Raw genomic sequence first — 21,894 nt, 5'->3', positions numbered from 1 at the left:
CTGAGGGCACATCCTGTGAGATCGGATACCGCAGTCTGCTTGGCCATGCTACATGGACGAGAGAAGGTATTGTGGTGGGAGGTACATCGAGGGGGTAGGCACATTAAGAAGCTGGGGGGGGGGAGTTACACATGGAGGGGCTGGTGGGAGAGAGGCACAAGGTGGGAAGGGGGAAGAATGAGACATATGGAGGGCTGTGGGGGAGGGAAAGACACCTGGAGGGTAGAGACATGTGGAGGGGCTAGGGGGAATGAGATACACCGAGGGGCTGGAGGGGAAATTGAAACACATGGAGAGGCTAAGGGGTGATGAGACACATGGAGGAGCTGGAGGAAAGAGAATGGGACACATGGAGGATATGGGGGGAGAATAAAACATCACATTGAAAAGCTGGAAGGGAGAATGAGACACATAGAGGGGGTGGGTGGGGGATGAGACACATGGAGGAGCAGGGGGGGATAATGACACACATGAAGGGGCTGGTGGGATAATGAGACACATGGAGGGGCTGGTGGAATAATGAGACACATGGAGGTGCTGGGGGGATGAGACACATGGAGGTGCTGGGGGGATGAGACACATGAAGGGTCTAGGGGAGAATGAAACGGGGTGGGGGGGGGGGGTGGGGCTGGGGGGAGAATGAGACACAAGGAGGGGCTAGGTAGGGATGAGACACATGATGGGGCCCAGTGCAATATTTGCACAGGGGCCTGGTGGTTTCTAGTTACATCTCTTGCTGTATATGTCACTATAAAGCAAATAGCATTGGTGGCATACTGCTAGAGTAGCTCCACGCACAGGGCTGTATAAAGTATGTATTCTTTTTATTATTCTATTGATTATTTTTATTGAACTGCCATTCAGGTGGTAGTGTCCCTTTACGAAATTGAATGTAAAATTTAAAACTTTGTTGTCTTTGTTTTAATTAACTAAAGCATGCTACCGTATTGCTCACCAGTATATTTAAAACATATATTACTAAAACATATTATTAAATAGTGATAGAACATTAAACTTCCACAATAATTCTTTTGATATTTGATATAATCAGTTTTCATCTGAAACGTGTTGAAAGGCAAGTCACTGCCTCGTGAAATTCAAAGGCAAACGGAGAAACCTCTTATTTGGCAGACAAAATTTGTAAGACAAACACAACAGGAAAAGGATTGTATTTGTATCCATTACATTAACAGGGAACATGAATTTCATAGTAACAAAAAGCATACTATATGTGCAGTGCTAGTATCTGTACAGTTCATAAGTCCTTTTGTTTTAACTAAAATTAGTTTTTTTTGTTTTGTAGTCAGTTAATACAGAAAATCAGAAATATATGCATTTAGCTTTTGAATTTAAAAGTGCCTTAATTTTATTTTTGTGGTATGACTATGATGTTTTTTTTTTCCTTTAATTTCCACAAATATCCATACTGTATTTAAAATAAGTGGCCACAAGCCACAGAAATGGGATATGGATTTATAGTAAACAGTGTAACAAGTTTGCAGCACCCTGGCCAATATAATATCAGATGTTTTAAAAGCATTTGAGCCTTTTTTACAATGAATGTCCTTTCCGTTTAGAAACAGCATCAGGGTTGATTTAACAGCACAATTCTAGAAGGCCACAATGAGTGCCACTTTTGTTCTTATTGAGTTCATTAACATAATGAAGACATTTTGGGCAAAGGGACAAAATCGATAGGTAATATTCCACAGACATCCTTTAGGCAAAATTAAAAATTCCATTATTCCAATAAAAAAAGGCTTACAGTTTTTATAACAGCATAAAGATTTAGGAGCACACACAATATTACCACTGCTTATATTAAATCAGAAAAGTAAACCAGATTTTAGGATTTGTTTGATTGATTTTTTTCTTTTTTGTTGTTTTTTTTTCATTTTTTTTTGTGTTTTTTTTTTTGCTTTTCTTCTATAGGCTTGTGACTAGGTGAGTTGTTCCTTTGCCGCCTCCTTCCGAGGAAGTTCCATTTTTGTTTGATGGGACTATGAATCCTTCACTGCTTCCTCGGCCTAGTGGATAGTAAGTATGAAGTTGATGTATATAGTTTTGTGTGCCCAAGTTTGGCATGCTTTTATAGTAAACATCATCTGTTTCACTACTTGTGGCTGGCGGGGAATCAGTCTGGGTGTTGCTATTAAGGTTTTCTGTGATAGCCAAGCCAATTAATGTAGGCATACTGGTGTAAATAGAATCCCTTTTGGGTGTTTGAATTTCTTCAGTGTGCTCATTTGTTAGTAAGGGGAAAAAACTCTCACTGTTATCTGGTGGAATCCATCTTCTGTTGAAGTGATGAGACTGATGTTTGTCTGTAATGTAGACTTGTGATGGCAGCAAGGGAACATCAGACTCTTCGTGTATAAGTTCTAGGCCTAGACTTTCGTCATGACTAAAAGAGGTGGTATCATCAAGAATTATTATGTTGTCCTTGTTTATTTTATTAGTGTTGTCCGCAAGTTTGTTCATTAAGTTCTTGTTCTGTTCACTTGACCCTTCGTGATTGTTCATATAGGAAGGTATACAATTAGAAGTCAGTTCCTTCAGAATTTTTTTCTCTAAGGTGGTCTCTTTATGGTTAAAGCCACGATCAATAATTTGTACACAGTCGCTTAGGTATTCTCCTCTTGCAATGCTATAGCTGTTGCAATGGTTACCATTCAGTGGTAGAGTATCCATGACACTTGTATCCCTGGCATTGTTCAGAAGTCCCTCTGAAAAAAATAAAAAGGACAATACGATTCAATGCAGGCTTCAAATTACCCTTCTGAAAACGTAAAAAAATAAATAAAATGTAGCATCAACATAAAGTTAATCATTACATATTTTTTCAAGTAGTGATAAATATATCATTGAGAGCTAAGGATAATGCACAATCGGAACTCCAATGTGATATCCTATATTTTTTGAACACTGATACACGAATTCCTTTCAAATTCATACCTGGTAATAGATTATTTAAAGAAAACACGCAGTCTTTACTGCTTCATGCATTACTTCCATATCGACATTTGTACATTTTTTCTTTTTGTACCACATACTGGGAAATATAGGCATTCTACAGTTACATAGTATTCTGAAAGGTATTATATTTTGTTTGTCGTACATTTTTCTTCATCCTATATATTCAGTTGACTTTATATGTTTTAAATTAAATATTATTGGTGTACATTAAGATGGCACACACCATACTGCACATATTTATGAGTAATACATCTGCTATTGGACATTCCTTTGTACCCAAACCTCTTCTATTTTCTACTATTTAATTTAATTTAATACTAAAGGGACACTATAGTCACCAAAATAACTTTAGCTTAACCCCTTAGTGACCAGACCATTTTTCAATTTTCTTACCGTTAAGGACCAGGGCTCTTTTTACATATCTGCGGTGTTTGTGTTTAGCTGTAATTTTCCTCTTACTCATTTACTATACTTACTATTTACTAGTTTAGAAATACCCAATGTTAACAGCTTTTTTTTTTCAAGTTATAGGGCAATATGTACAAGTAGCACTTTGCTATTTCCAAACCATTTTTTTTTTTTTCAAAATTAACGAAAGTTATATTGTAACACTTATATCTGTCAGGAATTCCTGAATAATCCTTCACATGTATATATTTTTAAAAGAAGAAAACCTGAGGTATTAAACGTGGGGTATTTTGACTCTTTTCATGCAATTATTTTACTACCAATCTAACTGGTGATTTTTTTGACACACATAGCAATTTAGGAATACATGTACGGAGAACTTTAAGGGTTACTGCCAAATAACACCCCAATATGTATTCAGCAACATTTTCTGAGTACAGTGATACCCCCCATGTATAGGTGCGTCGGGTTCTCTGGGGGCTAAAAGACCTTATTTGGAGGGTGCGCATTACAGTTTTCCAACTTGAAATTTTCTCAGCTGGTCATCACGCACCCATGTCATATTTGGAACATTTTTGAAGTCGGCCAATGTCATTTACCCTCATCAAGCCATATATTTTTGAAAAGTAGACACCTAGGGTATTTCAAATGGTGGTATTTTAACACTTGCCATGCACTAATTCTACCACCAGTGTTTGTCAACCTTTTGGGTAGTCATTTTCTTGTGTTCTGTTTCTCTCACATTGTACTTTAGGCATGGATTATCAGCTCCTGTTATGTGTTACTGACAAGAACACCCCAATGTGTGTTCAGCAACATCTCCCGAGTACAACAGTGCCCCCAATGTACATTATGGGTTTTTGCAAACTTACAGGGGTCAAATATAGGGCTTTCCCCTTTTCCATGTTTGCACATTGAAATTTGCCAGATTGGTTTGCTGGGCCTATGTTGCCTTTGAGACCGTATAGCAGCCCAGGAATGAAAATTAACCCCATCATGGCATACCATTTGTAAAAGTAGACAACCCACTGTATTCAAAATGGGGAATGTCCAGTCTTTTGTAGTCGCCACTTAACCACAAACGCTTGCCAAAGTTAGTGTTCATATTTGTTTTTTGCATTTTTTTTACACAAAAACAGCACTTTTACTGGTGATTTCATCGTCGTGATAAGTTTTACTGTTTTAAAGGGGTAACATTTAAAAAAATAAAATCATTTTTTATTTTTAGATTTACTGAGTGCCTCGACCCCTTGACCTGCCTGATGATTTCCGAAGCTCTGCCTAACTGCCGGGCTCCACGTGGAGCAACTGGAAGTGATCTCCGGCGTCCAGGCAGTGAGGGCGAAGCGTTGCCTCGACTTTCCCGCGGATGTACCTGATCCATAAGGACCGTTTTGTGTCGGACGTACCTTATTCGTCCTTGGTTTCTAAGGGGTTAATGAAGTAGTTTTTGTGTGTAGATCATGCCTCTGAAGTTTCACTGCTCATTTCACTGCCGTTTAGAAGTTAAATCACTTTTGCTTTTGTTTATGCAGCCTTAGCCACACCTCCCCTGGCTGTAACTCACACAGCCTCCAAGAAAAAATGGTTTCACTTTCAATCAGGTGTAACTTATTTTAAAAGTTTGTATCTCTTGCTCTGTAAATTGACGTTTGATCACACACAGGAGGCTCCTGCAAGGTCTAGCAAGCTATTAACAGAGCAGGAAAAAAACTGAATTAAACAGCATTTGCAAAAAATGAAGTATAAACATTAGAAATCTCTTTACAGGAAGTGTTTAGGAAGGCTGTACAAGTCACATGCAGAGAGGTGTGACTAGGGCTGCATAAACAAAGTGATTTAACTTCTAAATGGCAGAGAATTGAGCAGTAAGACTGCAGTGACGTGATCTGTACACCAAAACTGCTTCATTAAGCTAAAGATATATTGGTGACTATAGTGTCCCTTTAAACTTTTATTACCGTGATGTTTAGTAACTTGTTTGTGCATATTCTGTCAAGGTTCTATTTACATATACATATATGAATCCTTGATCTGTGAGCTTTGTGCTGTTTAGCAAATGAGTGAGTGTGCTGGATCTTGCATGTTGTATGAACTGGCCCCAGCATGTTGTATGAATGTGCAGCCCTCTTGGTTTTATATGTATATATTTGGGAGTCCAGGCCAACTCCCCGTTTTTGCACCCCTTCCTGTCCCAGGTGCCTCATTTCAGGGCCCTATTTGACCTTGCACTGCAGAGAGTCCCAGGAGGAAGGATGTCCAAAGTGGATTAATCTCAGGCATTAGGTTACTAGGATAGGTCCTGAGAAGAATTGGGTACATTGAGGCTGGCTTATGCAACATATGCAAACGATTAATATCTGTGAGGTTTGAAAGTGCTGTTTAGTGAATGAGAAAATGCACTGGACCCTGTATGTGTTATATATATTGAAACTTGTAGGAATAAGTCACCTTGTGTATAGTAAACATTTAATGGTTTGTGGCGATTGATTTATTAATCATGTAATGTTCCCTCTTTCTAGTCTAAATAATACTAGCTTTGCTTTTGTGAAAAATGTGACATTACTTCTCTTTTTTGCCGACTGCTCACAGTTTATTGCTGGTCATAGTTTCCCTGTTACCTGTAGCTTGGCCATGTTGCTTTCATTATAACCACTACAGTTACGATGATTGCTGTGAGTCCAGATTTTACTTTCAAAAAATGATTAAACACATGTGTGTGTTATACATGCATATAACATTTGCCCATTGGCAAAAAATCTCTCTTTTGTTTTTATTGGTTACGGTAGTTCATAGTAATGTGTCATTCACCGTATATGAGGTTACATGAGGTCACATGCACTGCTTGAGATATGTATGAATCTCTTTATGATCATATAATGTTGTGAATAAACTGTCAATAAACCACAGACAGCATATATACATTTAATGCACAGCTCTGTGTATGTTTTGCGACATGGATCTTTAGAAACCACAGTCTTCAACGCCTACAATTCATCCCTGCAGCAAAAAAAAGTGTCACTCTTTTCCAGTAAATGTTTCAGCAAATCATTTTCAACACGCAGTTCTTTTTTAGCAATCCAGTCCACCCACTCCACAATCTGATCTGAATTCTAAACAGCTCACGTAGCTGTTCTGTTCACCCTGCTTTACAAATTTCTCACCTCATCACCTCAGACCTCAGACACACAACACAAAACACAGATTCCAATTTATATACAAGCTTGCACAGAAAATGTTAATATATATTCCCTGACCACAAATGTATGGTCCCTAACCTTATATTTGTGGTCAGGGATAAAAAGCTGAGATAATGCAAAGTCGGTTGTGGTGTGCCAAAACCAATGTTTGGGTAGGCCTGTAAATATAGAGGGCCCACCAGGGTAGTAATATGAGAAACAGTGGAGCGGTGGTTGAATAGAACATTTGATGGCCCAGGTGAGGGGGCTGCCGATGTTAAAATAATAATATTTATAATTTCTTATTCAGTATCTTTGTTGGATCCCAGTTCTGGTTATATATGTCCTCCCCAGCAAATGAATGTAACTCTCCTCCTCTAGGCTAAAAAACATTATCATATCAAGAACATACTGTAGGTGAAGTGACAGAGATATATAATAATCTAATTAAATGGTTGATAAAACCATTATTTAATTATTTTTTTTTTTTGAGTTATGATATGTAATCTGTACAGGGCTGTCAGCAAAACATTTGGGGACCCTTACACAGGTCAAGGCCTTGGCCCCGCCCCCAGGGACTGCCTTTGATTTGATCCACAATGCCCACCCCTGAATCCACCCACAGGGCCCACCCCTGAGTCTGCTCACAGGGAGTGGGGTGTATGTGTGTTGGGATGTGTTGTGTGTTATTGTAATGTATGTAATGTGTGTGTTTGCTTTGAAATGTAGTGTATAGAGAATTCAATTTGTGTAGAGGATGTAGTGGGTGTGTATAGGGGATGTAGCGTGTTTCTGTGTAAGGGATACATGCAGTTTATTTCTATGTGTGTGTGTGTGTGTAAGGGATGCATTGTGCATTTCTATGTTTGTGTGTTGAAGGGATGCATTGTGTGTGTAAGGGACACATTGTGTGTGTGTAAGGATGCATTGTGTGTTTCTATTTATGTGTGTGTAAGGAAGATGTAGTGTATTTGTGTGTGTGTGTGTGTGTGTGTGTGTGTGTAAGAGAGAGTTTGTGGAGTAGCATAGGGACGTTTTGCGGGGGCTGAGAAAGGGAGCAGCTTTTTACTTTTTAAATATTCTTCTTTTCTTTTTACAGATTGTTCTACTCTCCCAGTTTTTTTTACCTCTGGCAATGGGGGTGGGGGGGCAGAGCATTCTCTACTGGTTTGGTGGTACTGTAGGTGCTCTCAATCTTCACCTACGCATGGTTTAGGCTCTTCCCGCAAGCCCCAGCACCATGTGGAATCGGACCGTTTGTAACGTGTGGCAACAATTTGAAACCTGGGGCTCGTGAGAATGACAGGACCAGCCACTGGAGGTGAAGGTTGAGAACCTCTTGGTCCCCCCATACTGTGCATGCGTGTAAAGACCCGGGGAGGGAGATCTTTACTTTCCCTTACAGTGTATGTATACATATTTGTAGTTGGGTTCGTTGAAGTGTGCCAGAACTGACGTTCAGGTGTGTTCTGCAAATAAAGAGAGCATACTAGGAGAATAACACAATAGCGTTAAAGGGTGAGGAGGGTGGTGTTTGCCCAGGACGCCCGCGATACACTGTACATAGTACAGTACATAGGAGAACGGCAATCCTGATAACTAACTGTATACTAATGTAGAGGCACCCTCACGACATGAGAAAAAAACAGGGGAAGAACTTGCAATGGTGCAAGCCTTCCCTCCTCACCACCTTGCAAAGTAAGCGCTGTGGACGAGAAGTGACGATTTGTCCAGGACAACACCAGCCCCAAGGTACGGCCACGGGGCGGTTTTAAGACAGGAATAACCCCTCCCACAACTACAGGCTTACAGCCTTAACATTTGTGGTTAGGAATCAAGGGTGTGTTTGTACTAACTACCTACGGCAAAGTTGGTTGAAGTGTGCTGGAACCGACAGTCAGGTTAGGTCTGTAAATAAAAAGGACAAAAGTTTGAATGTAATATTATGCTTGTACAAAACAACAATTTCCAAACCAAATTACAGAAAGCGTAGTGTGTCTTTTGCCCATGTGAAGGAATACATCTGGCCTAACCGCTGACTGCCAACGTCCCATGGACTTTAAATGTAAGTATGTGTTTGGAGGCATGCTACTGAGTGCCTGGAGTAAAGTGAGAACCTAAAGTCCCGTTAGATGATATATGAGCATTGCAATAATAGAGTTGTAGAAGAAAGTACCAAAAAAAGAAGCAAATAAACAAGACAAGCAAAACACCAAAATTGTCAATTGAAACAGACATTTGTAAGACACCCACTGAGGGTGTGTCCACTGTGACAAGGAAAGCTCAGTAACGATTACAATTAACAAATCCAAGTTGATGAGTGTCCTATATATGTAATAAGTAAAAGCTCGGTAACAAGAGCATGTGAACTTTGCGAAAGAGAAAGCTCAGTAACAAATACCAATTTAATGAGTGCATAACCCCTGTGACGGAGGATGCTCAGGAACTAATTCTGATTCGATAAGAGCATAACCCTTTGCGAAAGAGGAAACTCAGTGACAAATACCAATATGATGAGTGCATGACATCTGCAAAAGAGGAAGCTCAGTGGCAAACACAATTTGATGAGTGTATGTATGACATCTGCGAAAGAGGAAGCTCTGTATATAAAAAAAAAGTTTGATGAATGTGTGTCCTCTGCAAAAGAAGATACTCAAAAAACAAATATCAATTTGAAGAGTGCATGATCTCGGGAAAACATAGTCCCAAATATCAATTTGATAAGAGCATGCACTCTGCAAACGAGGAAGCTCAGTAACCCAATATCAATCGATGGGATTGTGACCTCTGTGATAAAGGAAGCTCAGTAACAAATATGATATTTATCGAGTGTGTGTCTTTTGTAATAGAGGAAGCTTAGTAACCAAATACCAAATAAATGAACACAAGACCACTGTAAAAGAGGGAGCTCAGTCATGAAATACCAGTTTTGTGAGCTTATGATCTCTGCAAAAGAAGACGCTCAGTAACCAAGTACCAAATTAATGAGCATGTGACCTCTGTGATAGTGGAAGCTTGTTAAAATAAATATGAACATTTTATGTGATAGGGGAAGTTCAGTAACCAAATACCAAAATTAATAAGTGCGTGACTTCTGTAAAAGAGGAAGCTCAGTAACAAAAACCAGTTTGATGAGCATGTAAAAATATGAATTTTGTGAGGGCAAGACCTTTGCAGGAGAGAAAGATCAGTAAAAAAAAAATCTGTTTTAATGAGAGCATGTCCCCAGTGATAAAGGAAGCTAAATAACAAATACTAATTTGATGAGCGCAAAACTGAGTGTGGACATGGAGTTTCAGTATGTTTACATGAGGAATATGTTTCTGTTGATACCAGAGGTCAAACGAGAGACAGGGTTGGCAGAGGCTGGTTTACAAGTGTGGGGGGCTGTATGTTGTGTTGAGCATGTGGAGGTAGACTACTTGAGGTGCCGCGACCCCTGCGACCCTGGTATGTACGCCACTGCCTGACATTGCAGCACTACATAAGATGCTCATTGGGCATATGGCCCTTGCCATTTCATTCTTAGTTGGTGGACTAAAAGGGATGTCCTTAATGGACTATGAATCTGCAAACTCATATAATGAAGATGATAATTGCATGTGAAACCATGTTGCATCCTGTTTCTCCTGCACTTTAAATCCTGCAAAAAGAAAATACTATATCAGCAATATATAGTTATTTACCATCAATTAAGCACTTGAATGGGAATTATGTGTAAAAGCACCAACAACCAGTGGTCATTGTCTACATGGACCCCTTTATCTCATTAAAGTGGCCTGGGTGCAGTGCCCATGTTACCTCAACTCCACAATGTAAGACATTGCAGTTATAGAGAAACAGCAATGTTTACATTACAGGCTTAACCCTGCATCCAGCAGCTGTTTACCAGACAGCCACTAGAGGTGCTTCCTGCAGTTCTGCATAAGGATGTCCATAGTTTTTAGAATCACCGCAAGAAAAGCATTGAGTCAATGCTATGGGGATGGCCTTATGTGCATGTGGCACTCGCAGCGCATTAGGTTCCCTCAATTGGCGACGTCGGCGGGGGAGAAGCCCACCAAGCACCGATGGATATCGCCGCTGGACTAACGTTAGTGAGGAAGGTTTTTTTTAACCCTTTACATTGCTAGGAGAGGTCCAATAGTGTTAAGAATACCTCTTTGTATTCCTAACGCTATGATTCTCCTTTAATAGCCTAGCCGGCTCTTGTTCTTATCTGATTCCAACTTTTATAGCCTATCAGCCTAATTTTTTGTAATCGCAAAGCATTCTTCAGACTCCAGACAAGATGTCTAAAACTGACACAATTCTAGTTTGTTTACATTTTAGTAAACGAGATGGTATAGGAAGGCCACATTTCCTGTACACCTCCTCACCTTTCAGAGATTTTTTAAACCTCACCAATGTCTAGTACTCATGACGGTTAAGATCTCGGTCTATTTCACTACTCTGGAAGTTCTGAGTTATTGTAACGAAAACCCTCTTGCTGGACATTGAGGTGTTCAGAAGACAGACAGTATTGTAACAAATCCTGAGACATAGCTGATAGAGCCCAGGAAACTGGTAAAATGTTTAACACTAAGGCTCAAGAGTTTGTACTTGCAGAGCAACGGGTTTGTATCTGGTTAAACTGCGATAGGTTCCAATTATTGGTACCTTTTCTTTGGGCTTTAGATGAAGATATATCTTTGAAAATGGTGAATTGGTTAAGTAAAAAAAAAAAAAAAAAAAACTGTAACAAACATAAGTGAGATAAGCATAGGACATCTAAGTGTAAGGTAAGTACAGGAGACATAGGATCATTGAGTTCATTTTCAAATAATGATTTAAGAATCTCTCAAAGCTCTATCATTACCATACCTAAAGCCCAGCACTATCTCATAATATGTTCTATGAATCACCGTTTAACACCAGCTTTCATAATGAATTCTGAATATTTATGTAAAGCTACATTAAGGTAATAATAATCTCTAATGCAAGGAGCAAGCCACACATTTACATTCGCACACATGTTACGTAGTTCCACAGGCTGAAAAGAGACATGTGGCCATAAGACGTGAAATGTTCAGCCTTTCTAAAATCTGTTTTAAAAGTTGTTGATCCAAAAGAAGGAAAAAAAAAAAAAAACTCAATTTGAACATCTTTCTAATTTTGCAACAAACTAGGAAATAAATCCTTCTCGACCCCAGAATGGCAGTCAGATCTCACTTTGCATCGAGTAACCAAGTGCTGAGTGATTTTTCAAGTTAAATAAGAATTGGTAGAAAATAGATTATGTGTCATTGGATTGGTTGAAATATTAATGGAATTGACTAGTTTTCTCAAAAGGGCTCATTATTGCTCTTACTCGGAAAATGTTAAAATTGGGAAAAAATAAAAGGAGAAACTAAAGAGACACAATGACATTTCTTGGAAAGTCTATATATCAATGGAATCAAAAGGAAAATAGAACAGCATGTATCAGTTGTCAACTTTCATTCTAACACATTCATCCAAAAATGCAAAAAGCCACACACATACATGCCCCAAAATGTCCACTGTGTCCTTCAAGATAAGTAACTAGACTGTTAGAAAAGCTAAAATAATGGAATTTTCCGATATAGTGTAATAGGTTCAATACTGAGGATTTGTTATTATAAATTCATAACTTGGACACTCACAATTGTAGTAGCGTGTTTGCTAGACTCTTTTATGCTCTTACTTGCCTTGATGCTCTTACAGGCAACACCCACACTGTTCACAGCCTCCAACTACCCTTATTCCACATAAACAAAAGTAAACACAAAGAATAACAACGTTTGTAAACCTGTAATGACATTTTGAGTTGAGCATTGCCATCTAATGAGTGCAGCCATGCACAGCCAGGCCTAGCTCAGTGGCAAGATCCACTACCAGGTGGAACCAAGGTAAACTGTCATCCCATTCGTAAATGGGTGCTTGGAGTGTTCCTTTAAAATGCTGCATGTGTTTGAGGTGACATTGTGTGCCTTGTGTGTGAGGAAACAAATGGTGTGTGTTGTTTAGGTATAGGGTGGCTTTATGTGTTGCAGCTGTGTGTGTGGTCTGGCTCTGTATGGCTGACTGTGTGCGTGTTTGATGTGTCATTATGGGTGTTGTGTGGTAGTTGACAGTGTGGGTATTGTGTGTGGGGTAACAGTGTGCTATTTGGGATGGCTGTAATTGTTGTAGAGGCGAGTGATGTGTGTTGCAGTGTGTGGGTACAGTGAGGAATGTGTATTGGCAGCTGTAAGTTGTATTTTTGGCTGCTTGTGGGTAACTGTGACTGATGTGTCTGGTTGTGTGTGGGCTGCTGTGTGTGGGGTAGATATGGGTGTTGTGCATTGGTGTGTGTGGGTGTGGGTAGTTGCTGTGTGTTGGCAGCTGTGACTGATGTGTGTAGATGTCTGTAAGTGGCTCTGTGCAGCAGTGAGGCGTGTGTGACTGTGTGTAGGTAGATGAGGTAGATTTGTTTGTGTCAGCCCTGCTCCCATGTTTAGCTTCGGCAGAGGGCACATTTTGCTATTCCCTGGGTAGCCCACTTGGTCAATGTCTGGTCTATGTACTGAAGCTCCCTGGTGGTCGGGTTGGACGACCTTGTGGTCTGCACCCCTGGACGGTGCAGATCACTGTAAATGCTCCTTCCTCTCCAGGATCCAGAGGTTTGCACCCACCCAAAGAGAACATGTCCATACAGCCATTTGACAGGAAAAAGTCTGAGGATATGCTGAACAAGGGCATGTATTTAAAGCTCTACTTTCTGTTCTTAATAGCCAAGTGTGTGGGGCTAACCCTATGGTAATGCTGCAACAATAAAATGTTTTACTAGAGAGCAGTAGGGATGAGAGATAGATGGAAATCGGACCCCCATTTCCTGAAGATCACAAGCTAAAAGAAGGAAGGAGCTCAGAGAATAAATAAACAGATATAGTGGGTTGGAATAATTTGATTTGAATTAACCCCTACCACATTCATAAAAATGGGGAAAAATAAATTAGAAATATACGTAGATCAAACTTTTTTAAAAGAAGGTTACCTAAAAAGTAATTTATCAGATTGTGGAATGCACAAAAAAACCTTCAAATATATCTATACAGAACTGAAATTGTAACATATGTATTTCCCTTTAAAATGTAATATCAGATAAATTGGTCATTTTTCATAATGCAATAGCAAATATGTAAGGATTAAAAAGCTCAAATAATTAAAACAAAGTCTTAAAAAAGAGAGTACAATAAGTGTTCGAAGATGTATAAATATGGTCAACTTTAAGAGATCCTAAAACATACAAATTAAATGAAACAAATTTAGTCAGATAAAACTAAAAACAATGGCTTACTGTTAAAACAAAAAAAGGTTAGGAATAAAAAAAAAAAAAAAAAAAAAAAAAAAAAAGGATATGAATAATGATAAGATATCCCCCAAATTCCATTTTTATCCAAAGTATAAAGAAATCTGAATAAATCTCCAAGAAGGTCCATTATTTTGGGCTTAGCATTAGTTTCAGTGGTTATTTTATAATTGGTTGATACATTCCTGTAGCTGTTTGTAAAGAAATTGAGAGCTACTATGCATATTCAAATTTTGGGAAACCATTATACTTTGGCAAGGCCACATAAAAGCATAGCACTTCAATCTCTCTGTGAATATAGTATAAACTAAACTAAACTTAAAGGGAAACTATAGTCACCTGAACAACTTTAGATTAATGAAGCAGTTTTGGTGTATAGAACATGCCCCTGCAGCCTCACTGCTCAATCATCTGCCATTTATGAGTTAAATCCCTTTGTTTATGAACCCTAGTCACACCTTCCTGCATGTGACTTGCACAGCCTTCCATAAACACTTCCTGTAAAGAGAGCCCTATTTAGGCTTTCTTTATTGCAAGTTCTGTTTAATTAAGATTTTCTTATCCCCTGCTATGTCAATAGCTTGCTAGACCCTGCAAGAGCCTCCTGTATGTGATTAAAGTTCAATTTAGAGATTGAGATACAATTATTTAAGGTAAATTACATTTGTTTGAAAGTGAAACCAGTTTTTTTTTTCATGCAGGCTCTGTCAATCATAGCCAGGGGAGGTGTGGCTAGGGCTGCAGAAACAGAAACAAAGTGATTTAACTCCTAAATTGCAGTGAATTGAGCAGTGAAATTGCAGGGGAATGATCTATACACTAAAACTGCTTTATTTAGCTAAAGTAATTTAGGTGACTATAGTGTTCCTTTAACCAATATAACTGAATAGACTGAGTAAAAGTGCTAAAAAAAAATCAGCATGAAGAGGTGAGGCCAGTAGGGCTACTTTTACAGTAAGTAATTGTAATATAATGGAAATGGTCATTAGCTTAAATTAAAACTAAACTAAACAAAACGTGAATTTATAGGCAAAAACCACAGGGCACAAAACATAGGTACATCCAAGATGAGATGGGACTTTCATATGTAAATTTTTAAAATCCTTCTTGAGCTAAAATAAAAAAAATATATAATTATAGTCCAAAATGTCTAAAAAAAAAATATACTTAAAAATATTAATTAACTCTTTATTTTCACCTTTCCAGATATGTTTTATGTTATTAATGGATTTCTATGGAAATATTTACGTTCTCTATATATATTTTGTATATGTGCTTCTGAGTACGTTTAAGGTCACATCTATTATTTCTCTATTATTAGCTGGTGAATAAATCAAATTATGTCCACACGGGTGTCAAGGAGTTACCCGTGCAAAAAGGAAATTCAAACAGTGAATCAGGAAGAACTGATTTTCATAAGCATTAATAAATCTCAATAATAACTGCAAGGTTCACCTTATACGTCATTCCAGAACCAGGATTTAGAATTTACAGATTCACACATTTTGAATAGACTCCTAAAGATGAATGCACAATTTATAATACTACACTATATTGGATTTATATTGTTTTCTATAGTTTATTTTTAATTATGTCCTCTACTGGCCTTTATTTATATTGTTTTTTTAGAGAGTATCCAGGTTAATGTCTATAAAGATTTGGGGAAGAAACTTCAAATATAGGGTAATCAGTGTTAAATATTATATTTTGCAATGTTTACATTTTGCATTTTTTAATATATATTTTTAAAGTCTTAATATATTGTAACACAGTAACACAAACAACAAAACATGCAACTAAATTATGGACAAACAAATACAGTGAAATACAAGGACTCTTATGTAGTGATGTCGCGAACATAACATTTTCGGTTCGCGAACGGCGAACGCGAACTTCCGCAAATGTTCGCGAACGGACGAACCGGGCCGCCATAGACTTCAATGGGCAGGCGAATTTTAAAACCCACAGGGACTCTTTCTGGCCACAATAGTGATGGAAAAGTTGTTTCAAGGGAACTAACACCTGGACTGTGGCATGCCGGAGGGGGATCCATGGCAAAACTCCCATGGCAAATTACATAGTTGATGCAGAGTCTGGTTTTAATCCATAAAGGGCATAAATCACCTAACATTCCTAAATTGTTTGGAATAACGTGCTTTAAAACATCAGGTATGATGTTGTATCGATCAGGTAGTGTAAGGGTTACGCCCGCTTCACAGTGACAGACCAAACTCCCCGTTTAACGCACCGCAAACAACTGCAAACAGTCCATTTGCACAACCGCAAACTCCCCGTTTGCACAAGGTTGGATACCAAGCTAGCCATGTCCCGTTCCTTGTCCTCACTGATGTCATTGAAGGTCTCTCTTCCTCCACCCCGGAAGCGTGAGATGAAAAAGATGCTTGGTCGGTCCTCCTACTTCAAATTTGGGACACTGCGCGTGCAATCTAATGTGCCACCAGATAGGAGTAGTGTGTTAAGTAGTACTATTCTTATCAGTTTAATCCCTGTTACGTCCCCTATCAGGGGACTTTTATATAAGGCATCTATTTTAGGAAGCGGGAGATGGAAAAAGATGCTTGGTCGGTCCTCCTACTTCAAATTTGGGGCACTGCGCATGCAATCTAATGTGCCACCAGATAGGAGTGGTGTGTTAAGTAGTACTATTCCTATCAGTTTAATCCTTGTTAGGTCCCTTATCAGGGGACGTGTATATAAGGCATCGATTTTAGGAATCGGGAGATGGAAAAACATGCTTGATCGGTCCTCCTACTTCAAATTTGGGGCACTGCACGTGCAATCTAATGTGCCACCAGATAGGAGTAGTGTGTTAAGTAGTACTATTCTTATCAGTTTAATCCCTGTTACGTCCCCTATCAGGGGACATGTATATAAGGCATCGATTTTAGGAAGCGGGAGATGGAAAAAGATGCGTGGTCGATCCTCCTACTTCAAATTTGGCGCACTGCGCGTGCAATCTAATGTGCCACCAGATAGGAGTGGTGTGTTAAGTAGTACTCTTCCTATCAGTTTAATCCCTGTTACGTCCCCTATCAGGGGACGTGTATATAAGGCATCAATTTAGGAAGCGGGAGATGGAAAAAGATGCTTGGTCGATCTTCCTACTTCAAATTTGGGGCACTGCGCGTGCAATCTAATGTGCCACCAGATAGGAGTGGTGTGTTAAGTAGTCCCCCTCATCAGGCCTTTTTTAGTCTAATGTATCACCCACTGTCAGTCCCTTCGGGATCCATCCCTCATTCATCTTAATAACGGTGAGGTAATCTAGACTTTTTTGACCTAGGCGACTTCTCTTCTCAGTGACAATACCTCCTGCTGAACTGAAGGTCCTTTCTGACAGGACACTTGAAGCGGGGCAGGCCGGAAGTTCTATCGCAAATTGGGATAGCTCAGGCCACAGGTCAAGCCTGCACACCCAGTAGTCAAGGGGTTCATCGCTCCTCAGAGTGTTGATATCTGCAGTTAAGGCGAGGTAGTCTGCAACCTGTCGGTCGAGTCGTTCTCTGAGGGTGGACCCCGAAGGGCTGTGGCGATGCGTAGGACTTAAAAAGCTCTGCATGTCCTCCATCAACAACACGTCTGTAAAGCGTCCTGTCCTTGCCGGCGTGGTCGTGGGAGGAGGAGGATTACTTTCCCCTTCTTCCCCTGTTAGATTCCCGTTGTGCTGTGACATCACCCTTATACGCTGTGTAAAGCATACTTTTAAATTGATTTTGGAACTGCTGCATCCTTTCCGACTTGCCGTAATTCGGTAACATTTCAGGCACTTTCTGCTTATACCGGGGGTCTAGTAGCGTGGACACCCAGTACAGGTCGTTCTCCTTCAGCCTTTTTATACGAGGGTCCCTCAACAGGCACGACAGCATGAAAGACCCCATTTGCACAAGGTTAGATGCCAAGCTACTCATGTCCTGTTCCTCGTCCTCAGTGATCTCTCTGAAGGTATGTTCTTCCCCCCAGCCACGTAAAACACCACGGGTACCAGATAGGTGACAACGAGCACCCTGGGATGCATGTTGTGGTTGGTCTTCTTCCTCCTCCTCAAAGCCACATTCCTCCTCTGACTCCTCTTCCTCACAATCCTCTTCCAGCGTTGCCGCAGGTCCAGCAAGCAATGCTGATAAGGCTGTTTCTGGTGGTGATGGCGACCACAACCCTTCCTCTTCACGCTCATCTATGGCCTGACCCAGCACTCTACGCAGGGCACGCTCCAGGAAGAAAACAAATGGTATGATGTCGCTGATGGTGCCTTCGGTGCGACTGACTAGGTTTGTCATCTCCTCAAAAGGACGCATGAGCCTACAGGCATTGCGCATGAGCGTCCAGTAACGTGGCAAAAAAATCCCAGCTCCGCAGAGGCTGTCCTAGCACCCCGGTCATACAAATACTTGTTAACAGCTTTTTCTTGTTGGAGCAGGCGGTTGAACATTAGGAGTGTTGAATTCCAACGTGTCGGGCTGTGGCAAATCAAGCGCCTCACTGGCATGTTGTTTCGCCGCTGGATATCGGAAAAGTGCGCCATGGCCGTGTAGGAACGCCTGAAATGGCCACACACCTTCCTGGCCTGCTTAAGGACGTCCTGTAAGCCTGGGTACTTATGCACAAAGCGTTGTAAGATCATATTACATACATGTGCCATGCACGGCACATGTGTCAACTTTCCCAAATGCAATGCCGCCAACAAATTTCTTCCGTTGTCACAAACCACTTTGCCAATCTCCAGTTGGTGCGGAGCCAGCCACTGATCCACCTGTGCGTTCAGGGCGGACAGGAGTGCTGGTCCGGTGTGACTCTCTGCTTTCAGGCAAGTCAAGCCCAAGACGGCGTGACACTGCCTTATCCGGGATGTGGAACAGTACCTGGGGAGCTGGGGGGTGCTGTTGATGTGGAGCAAGACGCAGCAGCAGAAGAGGACTCAGCCGAGGAGGTTATGGAAGAGGATGGAGTAGGAGGAGTAGAGGAGGTGGCAGCAGGCCTGCCTGCAAGTCGTGGCGGTGTCACCAACTCCTCTGCAGAGCCACGCATTCCATGCTTGGCAGCCGTCAGCAGGTTTACCCAATGCTTTGCAGACCAGTTATCAGTGGTCAGATGGACCATTGCCCCAACACTGTGTGCCAGACATGCCATTACTTCCTTTTGCACAATCGAGTACAGGTTGGGGATTGCCTTTTGTGAAAAGAAATTTCAGCCGGGTACCTTCCACTGCGGTGTCCCAATAGCTACAAATTTTTTGAACGCCTCAGACTCCACCAGCTTGTATGGTAAAAGCTGGCGGGCTAAGAGTTCAGTCAAGCCAGCTTTCAGACGCCGGGCAAGGGGGTGACTTTGTGACATTGGCTTCTTACGCTCAAACATGTCCTTGACAGACACCTGACTGTGGGCAGATGAGCAGGAACTGCTCAAGGCGAGAGACGGAGGGGCGGATGGTTGAGAGGGGGCAAGGAGGACAGCAGTGGTTAATGTGGCTGAAGATGCTGGACCAGGAGGAGGATGGCGGCTTTGAGTTTGTGTGCTGCTTGTACTCATGTGTTGATCCCATAGGCGTTTGTGATGTGCGATCATGTGCCTTCGCAAAGCAGTTGTACCTAGGTGGGTGCTGGACTTCCCACGACTCAGTTTCTTTTGGCACAGGTTGCAAATGGCATCGCTGTTGTCAGAGGCAGACACACAAAAAAAATGCCACACTGCTGAGCTCTGCAATGACGGCATTCTGGTGGTGGCAACAGCATGCGTTGATTGGCGTGCTGTCTGGCTGACCCCGGGTACCGATGCATGCTGTCTGACTGTGCCACTAGCTCCTTGCAACGACCTCCCCCTGTTTCCAACTCGTCTCCTCCTCTCTGTCTCCCCATCTGAACTTTCCCTCTGTTCTTCTTCTCTTCTAGCGGGCACCCACCTGACATCCACGGATGCATCGTCATCATCAACCGCTTCACTTGTATCTGACAACTCAGCAAAGGAAGCAGCAGCGGGTACAACAGCATCATCATCACACCGTACGTGTGTAATGCTGACTGAGACATATCCCTGTTATCTACATCCTCTGGCAATAATGGTTGCGCATCACTCATTTCTTCCAACTGATGTGTAAATAACTCCTCTGACATACCAAGTGAAGCGGCTGTGGTGCTTGTGTTGGTGGTGGCGGCAGGCGGGCGAGTGGTAACTTGAGAGGTGCCCGAAGCTAAGCTGGAGGGGAATAGTGCGTCGAGGTTCCGAGCGGAAGCTGTAGAAGAGTGGCTGTCCTGTGTTATCCAGTCAACTATGCCCTCAGAACTTTTCAAGTTCAGGGTACGTGGCCTCTGAACACTGGGCATTATTCTAGGGCCAAAGGGAATCACAGCACCACAACCACGACGGCCCCTGCGGGGTGGCCTGCCTCTGCCTGTCATTTTTTTTTCGATTAGTGGTACTATGCGTGCAAGCTACTGTGACAACAGATATGAGTGGCACTGGTGTGACACTGTGCCCTGGCAGGCCCTGAAACGCACACTCGTGAAGGAAACTGACTGCTATTATATTACAGTCCAAAAAGTTTTTTTTTGTTAAATGCAAGCTATTGTGACACCAGATATGAGTGGTGGCACTGGGCGAGTGGGAACAGTATACGCTGTGAGCCTGACACACACGCTGGCAGACAACTAACTGCTATTTAATCTATTACAGTCAAAAAACATTTTATTTTTTTAAATGTACACTACTGTTACACCAGATATGAGTTGCACTGGTTTGACACGGTGCCCTGGCAGGCCCTGAAACACACACTAGTGAAGGGAACTGACTGCTATTATATTACAGTCCAAAAAGTTTTTTTTGTTGAATGCAAGCTATTGTGACACCAGATATGAGTGGTGGCACTGGGCGAGTGGGAACAGTATACGCTGTGAGCCTGACACACACGCTGGCAGACAACTAACTGCTATTCAATCTATTACAGTCAAAAAAAAATTTTTTTTAAATGTACACTACTGTTACACCAGATATGAGTTGCACTGGTGTGACACTGTGCCCTGGCAGGCCCTGAAACGCACACTCGTGAAGGAAACTGACTGCTATTATATTACAGTCCAAAAAGGTTTTTTTTGTTAAATGCAAGCTATTGTGACACCAGTGAGTGAGTGGTGGCACTGGGCAGGCCCTGAAATGCACACTTGTGAAGGAAACTGACTGCTATTATATTACAGTCCAAAAAGTTATTTTTTGTTAAATGCAAGCTATTGTGACACCAGTGAGTGAGTGGTGGCACTGGGCAGGCCCTGAAAGGCACACTTGTGAAGGAAACTGACTGCTATTATATTACAGTCCAAAAAGTTTTTTTTTTTTTTTAAATGCAAGCTATTGTGACACCAGTGAGTGAGTGGTGGCACTGGGCAAGTGGGCACAGTATATGCTGTGAGCCTGACACACAGGCCGGCAGGCAGGCAACTGCAATTACATTACACAGAAAAAAAAGCAGACTGATGTTCTAGCCCTAAAAAGGGCTTTTTGGGGTGCTGTCCTTACAGCAGAGATCAGATGAGTCCTTCAGGACTGTAGTGGACACTGAATACACTAGCCTAGCTACCAATTTCCCTATCAAATCATCAGCAGCTACACTGTCCCTACTCTCACTAAGAATGCAGCTTCACAATGAATGTAAAATGGATGCTGTCCAGGAGGTGGGAGGGTGTGGGAGGGAGGGTCTGCTGCAGATTGGCTGGAATGTGTCTGCTGACTGTGAGGTACAGGGTCAAAGTTTACTCAATGATGACGAATAGGGGGCGGACCGAACAGCGCATGTGTTCGCCATCCGCGGCGAACGCGAACAAGCGATGTTCGCCAGGAACTATTCGCCAGCGAACAGTTCGGGACATCACTACTCTTATGTAACAAATGTATAATCTAAAGTCTACATGAAGTTATCCTGACTTGGTAAAGTCTTTTGATATTGGCATACTTGGTAACTGGGCATTCCCCAGT

General features: G+C 41.3%; 1 protein-coding gene across 5 annotated transcripts in view; it reads right to left on the bottom strand.

The window, feature by feature from the left end:
* Positions 1 to 640: 640 nt before the first annotated feature.
* The window catches only part of ADGRL3 (adhesion G protein-coupled receptor L3), a 437,355-nt gene continuing 416,101 nt past the window's right edge, over positions 641 to 21,894 (bottom strand). For 4 of the 5 annotated variants that reach the window (XM_063455649.1, XM_063455651.1, XM_063455648.1 and 1 more), the window contains one exon: positions 641 to 2,726. In XM_063455649.1, the coding sequence (XP_063311719.1) occupies positions 1,927 to 2,726 (800 nt within the window). In that variant the 3' untranslated portion in view covers positions 641 to 1,926. The remainder of the gene's footprint in view (positions 2,727 to 21,894) is intronic. The other variant, XM_063455652.1, reaches the window with a different exon arrangement.

Source organism: Pelobates fuscus, chromosome 5 (assembly GCF_036172605.1).
Source record: "Pelobates fuscus isolate aPelFus1 chromosome 5, aPelFus1.pri, whole genome shotgun sequence".
Lineage (NCBI taxonomy): Eukaryota > Metazoa > Chordata > Amphibia > Anura > Pelobatidae > Pelobates > Pelobates fuscus.
The sequence above is the reverse complement of the archived record's forward strand: the minus strand, read 5'-3'. Positions and strand labels throughout refer to the sequence as shown.